Source organism: Delphinus delphis, chromosome X (assembly GCF_949987515.2).
Source record: "Delphinus delphis chromosome X, mDelDel1.2, whole genome shotgun sequence".
NCBI lineage: Eukaryota > Metazoa > Chordata > Mammalia > Artiodactyla > Delphinidae > Delphinus > Delphinus delphis.
Genome location: NC_082704.1, coordinates 94,710,190 through 94,724,416, shown reverse-complemented (window position 1 = coordinate 94,724,416; position 14,227 = coordinate 94,710,190). Strand labels below are relative to the sequence as shown.

The 14,227-nt window shown below is 39.6% G+C and overlaps 1 protein-coding gene across 1 annotated transcript in view; it reads left to right on the top strand.

The window, feature by feature from the left end:
* LANCL3 (LanC like family member 3) overlaps positions 1-13,851 on the top strand; it is a 93,239-nt gene extending 79,388 nt beyond the window's left edge. The window contains exons 4-5 of the mRNA XM_060002229.1: positions 6,521-6,728; positions 13,493-13,851. Coding sequence (XP_059858212.1) covers positions 6,521-6,728; positions 13,493-13,652 — 368 coding nt within the window. The 3' untranslated portion in view covers positions 13,653-13,851. The remainder of the gene's footprint in view (positions 1-6,520; positions 6,729-13,492) is intronic.
* Positions 13,852-14,227: the final 376 nt, after the last annotated feature.

Sequence of the window (14,227 nt, the reverse complement as noted above, 5' to 3'; positions counted from 1 at the left end):
CCTTACCTAATTAATGTTCTTCAATCCAACTGGAATTTCATTTTTTCTTCAGTGCAGTTTGAGGTGACAAATAATAGAAGTGTTAGTCCTTCTATTTTTATTTTCTCTGCCTTCCATTTTTACTTAAGGAAGGACTTCAAAGGCTCCCGTGTGTGCTTGTACCAGCGCCAGGGCATTGTGCATTATGTCCAGGCTAATTCCCACCAGTGATCATTTGAGCCCACCTTTTTCTTGCTTTGAACTTTCTGAAGAAAAACAGCAGTTATTTACCATTCTGGAAATGATATCTCTTCATGTTACGCTCAACACTCCCATTTCCTATTCCCTTTCATCATTTTCAGTGAAGGCCTTTGGGTATCCTCCAAGCACCCCAGGATCCTTGAATTTTGGAGATGTTCCAAATTAAATACAGCATATTTTGAAAGGATTCAATGTATAGTAAAAGCCCTGTGAAGAGTGGGAAGATAATTTACTAAAATGAGTGGCTGGGTCACTTAATTGATGTGGGGTTCTTGAAGGGCGGTTATTCCATTCTCTCTGTACATCACATCCCATCTGTCTTTGTAAATCATGGACCATAACAGTACAGCATAGTATTCATCACCTTGGGGACTTTATTTATCCTCATTTATCATTCATGTTCAGTATCTTGGTTAGATTAAACGCAGGTTGCAGGGCAAAATCATTCAATCCTCATATTCACTGGACTGCCAAAAAATAAACGAATTCACAAATGAATAAAGAACCAAAAGGAGCCCATTATGTCTGCCAGCCCGCACTTCCGTCTCAAGGGTATTGGTCTTCCTTTTAAGAGATGTGCTAAAAATAGCATCAGGAGTGATTATAAATCTGGTAAGTGCAGGTTAAAGACCATGAAGATGCCTCTTAAGTTGGCAACAGTAAGCTCTCCAAAAATTCTAAAACAAGAGATGACCTAGAAAAATAATTCTCACTTATGTGAGAAGATTTTTTGAGAGTAGATTTATGAACAGTGCAGATGGTTTGGGGCGGCAGACTGATGCTGTGATTAAAAACCTGCCAGAAATAATCCACAGTGTGGAACTTCATCAATGATACCTTATCTTCATCAATGATACTATAATTGTTTCCTATTGACTTTCCTTCAACCCACCTCTACAGGTGACAGCCTTAGTTATCATTTATGCGCTGTGAATATACTTCTGGACTCTTAAGTTAATAACTCCGGGTTCTAATTATAGTTCAGACACTAACCAGCTAAGTAACCTTGAGAAAACCACTTTGTTTCTTTTGTGCCTTTGTTCATCTGTGGAAGGAGTGCATTGAGGTGGAGCAGTGAAACTCAGTCTTTTTTTCACCACAGACCCCTTTAATCCTGTGGACCCTTACCGTTCGTGAGGGATATGGCCCAAAAGATTTGCAGACACCCACATTTATAAATACCCAGCGCGGCGTAGAGTTTTTCTCACTAAATACAACGAAGTATAGCAGGCAGATTCACCTGACCCCTTCCTAGCCTTAAAGATTCTGTAATACAGGACAAAAGTCATTTACAAAATCATTAAAACAAATGCTGTGGCTAAAAGAAACTCTAGATCGCATTATGTTACATCATCTGTGGTCACACTGACAGCGCATTTCCTTTACTCTGGGTGAAACACAGGTGTAGCTATATTTTTTTAAATCATTTCATGAGGGCTCCTGGGTAAGTGACTTTGAATAGAGAACAGTAAGTACTTGTACAGTGCAGCTGTCTTTGGTCACTAAGCTTTGTAGTGCACACCGTACAATGCGTGCTTCAGTGAAATTCCGGATCCCAGAATGGACCTGTGCGCTGATTCTCTAGGATGTTGAAACAAAACGTGCCAAGTCTGGCTATCACGAGGCTCTGCTGGGTCACATGTTTCCAAGATTTAGCCTCTCAAACCATACTTCTTAAGTAATAATTCATTTTCCCATTTGTATTTGACAAAGACATATATCATTGCTGCCTCCGGGTTTCATGTCAATGCACAATAATCAGTGTTCCCAGGATGAAATGACACCGTTCCCAGCAAATGCAAAGAAATCCAACGTCCTTTCCTTTTAGGTTAAGCCACCTTATTGTGGATTTCATTAGGTTAGGTAAGGAGACAATAGGTGTAGAAGTTTTTCAAGGTCCTGTCCATGTACCATTCCATGATCCAGGCTGCAGGAAGAGGCCCTTTGTCTCTGGCCAGAGCCATAGGATCAATACCCATTAAGCTGCCTGGGGCTAATGGCCTGGTTTAGCAATTAGACCATCTCAACCCGTCTTCCTTCCACATCTTTCATCTCCGCTTCAGCATCGGCCTGCGCTGGGGTGAGAAATGGGACATTATAGGGTCAGCAGACATTTGTGGAGTCCTTGCCATGTGTCAAACACCATGCCACAGATTGGGGAGCAAAAATGAACATGACAGAGTACCTGCCCTTGGGTAGCTGGCACAATACTAGGGGCGGCAGCCATGAAAACAAGTAATTTCAACAGACTTACAGATATAGAAAACAAACTAGTGGGTACCAGTGGGGAGAAGGAAGGGAGGAGGGGCAAGATGGGGGTAGGAGATTAAGAAATACACATTACTATGTATAAAATAGATAAGCAACAAGGATATATTGTATAGCACAGGGAATTATAGTCATCTTGTAATAACTTTTAATGGAGTTTAGTCTGTAAAAATACTGAATCACTATCCGGTACACCTGAAATGAATATAATATTACAAATCAACTATACTTCAATTTAAAAATTATTTATATTAAGAAACAGGTAATTTTAATATGATACTGTGTGAGTGCTAAGGCTTGTATAAGGAGTGATGGGAGCTCAAAGGAGGGATTTCTGATCCTCCTCCAGGTTCCGGGAAGGCTTCCTGGAGGAGGTGATGCCTGAGATAAGTTAGTCTAAGAAACGTGGGAAGTTTGTTCCAAGAAAAGTCAGTCAGAGGCATGGAACCACATGGTAAAGGAAGGGGAACTGTGGGGTGGTTTGGTTTCACTGAAGTAAACGCTTCATGGAGGGCATGGGGGAGAAGTGGCAGGAGGACAGAGTAGGAGCTGGGTGGCAAAGGGCTCTCTGTGTCTCACCTGGAGAGTAGCTTCACCTGGATTCTGGGTGGTGGGGGGGAAGCTAAGAAGCACAGATGACACCACAGAGTTGCTCTGTCTTGAGGCAGCCAATCATTGGCCAAAACCTTCTGGGGGAGGTGCATAGCATAGCCACCCCTTTGGCTGAGGCTGTATCTCCCAAGAAGAGGGCAGCAGTGAGCTTTGTCAGCAGTCAACTCACAGCAGCTGGGGGATGGGACACCTGCCAGTAAAGTAAAGGGATCCGATAGAGCACCAAGGGCTCCGGTTCACCTGGCCTGTTCCTCCTCCTCCTTTGGTACCCAGGTTAGATGGTGTCATTTCACCAGTGGGCCTTTCCTACCTCCAAGTGTCGGTTAGGAGCCTTCCTCTGTGCTTCCTCAACGCCTCTCTGTCCCCTCACGTAGCCTAATGAGTGCCCCAGTTAGGTTGTAAAGACTAATGAAGGCAGGGGCTTTTATTTATTTTTTAAACCATCTGCTTCTCTTTTTTTTTAATAAATTTATTTATTCATTTATTTAATTTTTGGCTGCGTTGGGTCTTCGTTGCTGCACGCGGGCTTTCTCTAGTTGTGGTGAGCGGGGGCTACTCTTTGTTGCGGTGCGCGGGCTTCTTATTGCAGTGGCTTCTGTTGCTGCGGAGCACAGGCTCTAGGTGCACGGGCTTCAGTAGTTGTGGCTCATGGACTCTAGAGTGTAGGCTTCAGCAGTTGTGGCTCGCAGGCTCTAGAGCGCAGGCTCAGTAGTTGTGGCACACGGGCTTAGTTGCTCCACAGCATGTGGGATCTTCCCGGACCAGGGCTCAAACCCGTGTCCCCTGCATCGGCAGGAGGATTCTTAACCACTGCGCCACCAGGGAAGCCCTGGCAGAGGCTTTTTAAAAACTTAGTACCTATTACTGTCCTGGTATATAGTAGGTGCTCAATTAATATCTAAACAGCCATCCATCCTGTGAGCTGTCTCTTTCATTAGCCTCTTTGCCATCTTTCTGCTGACACGATCAGCTCATAGCTACCCTATTGCCCTTCTTTCAGTCTTGGTTGACCCCACAGTGGGGCATTTTGTCTATAATACTAATCACATCATTAAAAATATAAACCAACCAATTCACAACAAAACAGTACCACTGGTTCCCTACTGCCCACGAATACAGTCCAAGCTGCCCATCTGGACTTGTAAAATCATCCAATATACGAGCCCAATCTACCCTTCCAGCCCATGGTCCTGTTGCTTAGAACACTGCCCCACTGGTCTTCATGTGACTTGTTTATTGTGGCTTAGAAACTTTGCACTTGCTGATTTGATGCCTGGAATGCTCTCTCTCCATCTCCTCAGGCCTGCAGTTTCCTATGCATCCTACACAGTCCTGAAGAAAGCCTTACTTCCATCAAAGCTTCCCCTGACTGTCTCCCTCAGGGAGCTTCCACTTTTCCGATCCCTCTAGTATTATTTTCAGGGCCATTCATTTTATGTCCCCACAGCATCATGAACTACATATCTTATTATGTATCAGTCAAAAGTACATAATTTTCTCTCCCTTTCTAGGCAGTGCCTTCCTGAAGGGCAGGAATCGTGTTTAGCGTTTATTTTATATCACCCAGGGCCAGAACTGGTGACATAATTTGGGGGACCCAGTACAAAATAAACATGCAGACCCCTTTTTAAAAAATGATTAAGAATTTCAAGATGGCAACAACAGAGCATTCAATCCAGGGTGGGGCCCTTCTGGAGGCCCTTTGTGAGGCTGTACAGGTCACATGCCCATGAAGCTGGCCCTGCCTAGGGCTGTGCCTACAGCAGATCATCAATGAGCACTTTCAAATGAATGGATACAGTGAATGAATGAATGTGTAACTAACTAAGTTCAATTCTTTTAAAAATCATTCTATGTAGGAATGACACTTTCTTCCTAAAACTGAAGGACAGTGCTATAGGTGACCATTGTCAGTGGTTGACTGGAAAGCACTGGCTGAGGAGAGCCCGTTTTTGTGTGTTCGTCATATGGAGTGTTAAAGGATACATTTTTTTTTTTTTTTTTTTCTGTACGCGGGCTTCTCACTGTTGTGGCCTCTCCCGTTGCGGAGCACAGGCTCCGGACGCGCAGGCTCAGCGGCCATGGCTCACGGGCTCAGCGGCCATGGCTCACGGACCCAGCCGCTCCGCGGCATGTGGGATCTTCCCGGACTGGGGCACGAACCCGTGTCCCCTGCATCGGCAGGCGGACTCTCAACCACTGCGCCACCACGGAAGCCCAGGATACATTTTTAAAAGAGAATAAAATCATGACTCTCATACAAACATAAACATATGTCAACAATTTTAACTCATACATTAATGAGGGAACCACATAGGTATTACAACTGGTTCAAAGGAAAATCCAAAGAGTGGACATATTTCTAGGCTATTAGGAACGCTGACATGAATTTACTTAATAGATGCAGAAACTAGCTGCTTCCACGAAGACTGAGGGAAGTCAATGCAGCATCTGCCGTACAGAATGTGAGTTTCCAGAGACAGGTATTATTTACATTACTGTCAGTTTTCTACAAGGTAATTTCTGTCTTTACACAGTTGTAAAATAGGCTAGTCAAAGACAAAGGCAGAGGTAACCTTGATGGATGAGCTAGTCAAATTATCTACTAAATTCCAGTCTTTCCCACTTTCTATAGAGAAGGGTAGGCGAGGCAGGAGAGAGAGTGAGCTTCTGTTACTAATCTCCTCTCTGAATATGAGCACCTGGAATGTGGAGGAAATTGTTTCTATTAATAGCTGTCGCTTCTCTTGTTTCCATTCCTGCCTGTGTAATTGAGATCGCCTTGGCCTAGGAGTTTTGAAAGAACGTGTCTTTCCTTGGAACAATCAAGTGGGGAGGGCCTCACTTCACAGCTGAAGCCAGAGTCTTGGCCAGGTCACTTGGGATCATTGTTGTTTTTGGAAGGACTCCCAGTTTGGCTCTTAAGAAAGGATGTGTAGTTAGAAGTACTTTAACATTAGGAATTCTGAACATCCGTGGGGGGATGGGCAAACTGTGTAAACATTTAGCCATTCCAAATAGCCACATATGCATAATGCTCACCAGGGTGTGTGTCATCAAATATTAACCCATTTGTAAATTATGGATTTTATCAATCTAGATACTTGTTGCTCTTTCTCTCAGGGCCAGTATCAGCATACAATTCAAACAACTTAAACTAAATCTCACAGGTAAAATAAGACTCCCTTGGAGAAGATCCTATAGCCTTGCTACTCAAAATGTGGTCCCCGGAAGGGCTGTCATTAGAAATGCAGTATCTCTGGGCCCACTTTAGACCTACTAGATTAGAGTGGGTATTTTACCAATACATTGGTGGTTTGTGAGCCTCTGAGTTTGAGAAGTTCCTCTCTATAGTATTAAGCCCTGAAAATCACCTCTAATGTCTTTGATGTTTTCACAGGAATTGCCTATCTGTTTGCAAAAGCTTATCTGGTTTCCAAGAAACCACAGTACCTGGACACATGTATCCGGTGTGGGGAACTCACGTGGCAGAAGGGCCTGCTAAAGAAGGGGCCAGGGATTTGCCACGGGGTAGCTGGCAGTGCCTATGTCTTTCTGCTGCTATACCGGCTCACGGGAAACTCTAAATACATCTACCGAGCCCAAAGGTCAGCCTTTCTTTGCATGTTTTTTTTTCCTCCAAATGTTAATACAATTAATGTTCGGAACAGGTAATAGAGTCACATAGTTTTAAAGTGTAAAAAGAAATACTTCCACTGTGCACTATAGCAAGTTAGTTCACTTCCCAGGAGACAGTCAGTTACCAGTCTCTTAGATATCTTCTCAGGGATATACATATCTGTATATATACACAAGCAGATAGGCATATATGTAATATTTTGTCCCTCTTTTTTGTTACAAATGGTAGCACTTTGCTATCTTAACGATCACCCTAAATCAGTAAATAAAGGACTTTTCATTTTTATTGCTGCATAGTATTACATCTTCTGAATGAGCCATAGTTTATTTAACCAGTCCCATATGGAGGGCAAGTTGGATTCTTTCCAATATTTTGCATTACCTATGATGCTATGATGAAAAACCCTGTACATATATCATTTTGTTCACGTATGGGTACATCTGTAAGTAAATCCCTAGAAGTGGAATTTCTGGGCCAAAGGATATGTATTTTTGTGATTTTTTTTATTGTGGTGAGAACACTTAATATGAGATCTATTCTCTTAGCATATTTTAAAATGTACAGTAATATCTTGTTAGCTATAGGCACAAGGTTGGACAGCAGATCTCTAGAACTTATTCACCTTCAGTAACAAACTTTATACCCATTGAGCAAAAACTTCCCATTTCCCCTCCCCCACCCCAGCCTTTGGCAGCCCTCATTGTATTCTCTGCTTCTATGAGCTTGACTGACTTGTACATTCCTCATGTAAGTGTTATCATGGAGTATTTGTCTTTTTGCGACTGGCTTATTTCACTTAGCATAATGGCCTCATTTATCATTTAGAACAGTGCCTGGCACATAGTAACTGCAATGTAAGTGTTCACTGTTATTATCACTAACAATTTGAGTTATATCATTCTAGACATTTCTCTATGCATGAATGTATGTTCCTATATATATATATATATATATGTATGTATTATACGTACATATTAATAAGATCCAACAATTATGTATGTGTAACAGTACTATACATAATGTTTGCAGTTTATAATTTTAAATAAACAATTTTTAAGGGACATCCTTTATTTCAGTTTGTATAGATCTATCTCATTGTTTTAATGACTATATAGTTATTTATTATAGTTGTACCATGATTAATTTAACCAATCTTTAAGTAATGGACACTTGGTATATGTGCAATCTTTACTAATACAAACAAAATTGTCCCAAATATCCAATACATACCTTTCTGTGCACTATGAGAAAAATTTTAAATTGAAGTCGTTAAATCCAGAGGTATTTTAAACTGTCTTTGTCTTTTGCCCATTTTTTCCTATTGTGATGCTTATTTTGAGGACTGTAACTCTTTGTCAATATATGCTGTAAATATTTTTCTACTTTGCCATTTTTCTTTCAACTTATTTCATGGTCTTTTGCCAGACAAGAATTTTAAGTATTTTTCTTTATAAAGTTGTCAACTTTAAAGATTTCTGGACTTTGTGTTATAGTTAAAAAGACCTTTCCCTGGGCTTCCCTGGTGGCGCAGTGGTTGAGTCTGTCTGCCGATGCGGGGGACGTGGGTTCGTGCCCCGGTCCGGGAGGATACCGCGTGCCGCTCCCGTGAGCCATGGCCGCTGAGCCTGCGCGTCTGGAGCCTGTGCTCTGCAACGGGAGAGGCCGCAGCGGTGAGAGGCCCGCGTACCGCAAAAAAAAAAGACCTTTCCCATTCTAAGATTATAAAAATATTAATTTACATTGACTTTTAATACTTTTATGATTTTATTTTCATTTTTAAAATAAACTTGTACCCCTTCACCCATTTCTCCCACCAATTTAGAAGTTACTTTAACTTTTAAATCATTGATTAGTTTAGAGCTTACTTTTTAAAATAGTGTCAGATGGATATCTATCTTTGTGTTTTTTAATGAAAAAACAAAACTTTCCCATAACATCTGTTGGCCAATAACCCCAATCATCTAAAATTCCAGTTTTATCATAAACTGAATTTATATAAATGTGTGGGTTTGCTTCTGGACTTTCTATACTTCATTATTCATTTATTTCTAGTTTTTCTTAGCTGTTCTCTCTCATTTATTCTTCCAGTTGTATTTTAGAGTCAATTTTTCAAAAATTAAAAAATCCTATGGACATTTGATTGGAATTTCAATGAATTTATATGTTACTTGGTGAGAATTCACATTTTTAGAATATTGAGTTTTTCCATCCAAGAGTATGGTATGTTTTCCCTTTATTTAAGTTTGTAAAAATGTCATTTGGTAAAGTTTTGATCTTATGAAGAAGGACTTGTATGTTTCTTGTTAATTTTATTACTATGTATTTTATGTTTCCAGGATTGTGAGTGGAATTTTTTCCTCCCTTATGTTTTCAGGTCATTTATTACTGGCATTTATGAAGACTTAAAAAAACGTACATATTATTGCAGTTTAGCAATCTAAGACACCCTTCTCTCATATAAATCTGCATTTATCTTACAAACATCTTAGTTTTGATAAATATCAAAATGATATATCTGGCCACCTTACTGAACTCCATTAATCTTTCTATTAGATTCCATTGGGTTTTCTAAGTAGGCACACATATTATCTGCAAATAATTATAATTTTGTTACTTCCATTCTCAACTATATACTTTTTTTTTCATTTCCTATCGCATGGGTCAGAATCTCCATAACAATGTTCAATAAAAATAAGGATAATAAACATCCTTGCCTTTATGCTTATTTCATTAAGAGTGAGTCTGTGTTTCACCGTGATCTTTTTTTTTTTTTCTTTTTTTTGCGGTACGCGGGCCTCTCACTGCTGTGGCCTCTCCCGTTGCGGAGCACAGGCTCCGGACACGCAGGCTCTGGACGCACAGGCTCAGCGGCCATGGCTCACGGGCCCAGCCGCTCTGCGGCATGTGGGATCTTCCCAGACCGGGGCACGAAACCGTGTCCCCTGCATCGGCAGGCGGACTCTCAACCACTGCACCACCAGGGAAGCCCTCACCGTGATCTTTTAAATTTGCTTCTTATAATGTGTATCATGTCGGATTATGACACTCCTCTGTTCAGGATAATCTGATGGCTTCCCACATGAATCAGAGTAAAAGCCAAAGTCTGTTCTCTGAACAAAAAGCCCTCCAGGATTTTGCCTCCCATTACGTCTCTGATATCATGCCCTACTTGTCTTGCTCCTGGTTCTTTGCACCACAGTGGCTTCCTTGTTACTCTGTTAAGATGCCAGGTACAATGTACCTCAAGGCCTTTGAAGTTTTTGTCTCCTTCACCTGTGATGTTCACTTTCTACGTATATGTCCCAGTTCTCTCACTTCATTCAGACCATCACGCAAAAGTCATTTTGTCAGAGAGGTCTTCCCAAGGCAAGTTTTCTAATATTCGATCTTTAAAAAAAACCATAAACTACCCTTTATGATATTTGCATGTATGCACAGAAGGAAAAATACTAACATATGTGAGTCCCCCATTTGTAGCTCCATTGTTTTAGAAGTCTGTTATTATATTTTGATTAATGGCTCCCTAATCTGTTTAGGTTGCAACCTGACCCTTTATTTCCCAAATATAGGGAAAAAAAGTCCTTTGGGATCTTACTTAGGCTAATGTGATATCACCTTTGGAATAAATTTCATCAGGGTTGTCATTCTCTAGAAAGCCTATTAAAAAGAATCAGAACAACCCCTCTATTTTTCTGGGACACTGGTCCTAGTTTACAGAGTCTTAATTATAAGTCTGGGATTACAGGGCCCTTCAGACAACTTAAATTTCTCACTTACAGGTAAAGACTGAAAATGTGCAGGTAATATCTGAATATTGTTTGGGCATTGCATTTAATTGTTTAGTGTACTGAAATTTCCACTTCATCATAACTCAAAGTTAAATATGGTGTGGTCCAAATTGGGGAGACATCCTTTGGCCGTTCCTAAAACAGTAAAGTCAAACAATATGTACCTTCCTGGAATAAACATTACTTGGTCATCGCCTACTACTCTTTTAACACAGAGTTGGAATTTATCTTTCCAGAAAAATATTTGACCACCTTTTCAGTTTCCTCTATGATTATTTAATTATTCAGGTTTTCTACCTCTTTTTGAATTATTTTTGGTAGTGAATAAACTACTATAAAAGCATCTAGTTCATATGTATTTTCGAATGTTTGACATAAAGTTCTAACAGTATAGTTCCATGATATTTAAAATTTCCCATGTCTGTGATTACATGCCATTTCACATTCCTAATGGTTTTCCTTTTTGGCCAGACACACCAGCATTTTGTCTATGTTGCTTACCCTTTCAAGGAACTGGCTTTTGGTTTTTATTAATTATTTTTGTTTTTCTCTTTTGTTTCCTAATTCATTGTTTTCTGCCTTTATTTTTGATTTTCCAGTGTTCCTTCCCTTTATTTTGTTATTTTCTACAGTTTTTAAAAAGTGCTTAATTAGAATACCTTCCATCTTTATAACATCAACAACAACAACAACTCAGATCAATGAATTTTCCTCTGAGTTCAGTTTTGGTCATAGTCAATAGGTTTTGATATGTAATGTTATCAGTGTCTATAATTCTTTTTAGTTCCATAATTACCATTCTGACTTCTATTTTGACAGAGTTTTTTAGAAAAATGAATTTGTTTGTTTGAATTTTTCACCTTTGGGTAGTTTTTGGAAACAATCATTTTCACTTTAGTATGATAACATGCTGTGCAGGTCAGAATACAATGAAACTGCTACTCTCACACATTGCTGGTACTCTTGTAAATTGCTATATATCATTTAGAAGTTATTTTGAAAAGCACAAAAAATGTTTATCATATTTTAAATAAAAAAATATAGGATACTAAATATTATAGACTATGATTTCAATAATGCAATAAATAAATCTAACCCTAGGGGGGAAAAAGGTCAGAGGAGGGAGCAAAATTAACTGTGGATTTCTCTTAAAATGTGGTGGGATGGTTCTCTCTATTTTACAAATATTCTGCTATACTATGTTTTTGTGAAAAAATTCTGTTTACCGTGTATCGAATGCTTGCTCTTTGCTCAGAGCCCTAATATATGGCACCTTTGATCTTTACAGATAATCTTATGCAATTCTGCAACTTCACCGTTTTAAAGTCAGATTAAGAAATTTCCCAAAGGTCATCAAACTTGAAATTATCAGTTGCATATTGCCACCCCAAAGCCCTTCCTCTTCCTGCTACACCAGGGCTTCGCAATCTAGGATTGGTGAATTTACTTGAGAAAAGTATTACGTTTCAAGCTGAAATGTAGCATTTCTTTCAATTCTGAATTCGCAGTAGCGTGACTCTGTCACCAACAGATGTCGTAGATATTCTCATGTTATTAGTCTTGTTGCAGATATTGTGAAATATATTTTACTCCCATCACTACTTAGAAATGTCAGCAGTTACTAGACCCACTACTAGATCTTGTTATTTAATGTGTTAATAAAGAATCCATATATCACTGTATCACAAATTCGGTTGAAAAATTTTTGCTAACCATGCTTTAACATAATTAATTTCCTTGGGAATCCTGTGTATTTTTCTTTACATATTTGAAGACTTTTTTTTTTCTGAGGAGTCCAGGCTGCCAAATGATCCACAGCACTGAAACAGTTAAGACTCCTTGAAACTATACCACGAAGTTTCAGTGCGTAATTACAGATTTTGAATTAACTCTTAAGATGCGTCATTATTCTACTGTTTAAAATTTTGACTTCCATTAAAAATTGTTGCATATTCAGGAAAACAGTTGAGAGAAAAATTGTCCCAGACAGAATTGCAGTATGTTTCCTGTTGATTTATTTTAAGCTACCATCAATTCAAAGAGCCCTAAAAAAGATCAAACAAGTAATTACTCTTCATAGGACCCCCTGTGTAGTAGCAATAATCTAAATTTATGGCAGAATCAGCTGTCAGGCCTTTTCAACCTGTGAGCTCTTGCCTCTGAATTGGTGATTATGTTTGTTGTTGATGGGAATGGGTAGAGCAAGTCTGTAAAGAGGTGACAGCACTTTAAAACCTGTAAGCTACTAAAAATGTTACTCATTATAAGTGATTTGAATAGGCTTTGTGGCAAATACAGGTAAAAGAAGAAAAGATCTCCCATAGAGAATTTGGAGGTCAGTGATCTATTTTTAAGGCAGGTGTCCTAAAAATAATCTATCTTGTAGCTGAGTTTGCTGTTTGATGTCATGATTATAAAATGTTGCTTGCCTTTTCCCATTCATCTCATTCTTTTGTTTGCCCAAAGCACAGATTGTATAAAATCTTGCCCATTTATTTTCAGTCTCTGCTCTCTGTCACATATAAATGAAACCTAGCTCAGAAATGATATGCCTGCAGAAACACAGCACATTTACTTTTTTTAAAGGCAGAGACCTATATCAGCTTGCTTCTCTTCAAGATAAATAAAAGTATGGCTATTTATCTGTCTTTTTTACTTTTAATTATCGGATGACAGAAGGAATGAAATCCTCAGAAACTGCTTTGCTTTGCAAATGCTGAAAATAGTTGAATTTGCTTGCCAACATGATCTATTGTGAAACATACACAATGGCATAATGGCTTCTCCGTTTTTTAACAGGGAAGGCTTCCTTAAGATATTATACACATCTGGAAAGAGAATGATGCTAAAACTTGAACTTAGCGGAGAGGAGGAAGAAGCAACCCAGGGCCAATAATGTGGAAACACTCATGTGAAAACTGTTCATATTTTCTCCTTCTCTTAGGTTTGCTGAATTTTTATTTACCGAGGAATTCAAGGCTGGTTCCCGGGTCCTTGAAAGTATATACAGCTTGTATGAAGGCTTCTCCGGGACGGTGTGCTTTCTGATCGATCTGCTGCAGCCCAACCAGGCTGAGTTCCCTCTCTTCAGCGTCTTTGTTTAGAAGGCTCCGTGTCCCACCGTGGCCCTGCAAGAAGGTTCCTAAGATTTCCTGAGCTTACTACCTGAGGCAGTTTCCACATAAGCCACATTCAATGGTATCACAACCATGAGCCTTAACATTGCTGTCGGAAGGGAGGGAGCAAGCAGGTGAAGGCAACGTGATACCTGATTGAAGGGAGAACAGCGTGAGAACCTGCAAACATAAAGACACCACAACTCTTCTAAAACCCCTAGAGATGGAATAGTTCAGGGAATAGATGTGAGACCAGAGATCAGAGGAAAAAGGGAAAGAGAAATCATCTGTCTTTCACTTGCGGGATAGAAAACAAAATTGAAATGTGGACTACGGCAATGAAATGCCAAAAATACCTTTGCAATTGGAGAGAGAATTTGACCATTTGTGGGTGCCCTCCACCCCTAAATTCAGAAATAGAAACGATCAGAAAACTAAAGTAATTGCCCAGCTAAAACTGCTAGGAGGGACGTGTCAGGTTGCCGAAGGACAAAAAGGGAAACTCTTGGTTGTCCTTTGCCTTTACTTATTGAAATTCATGATTTTTAATGAATGGAGAAATT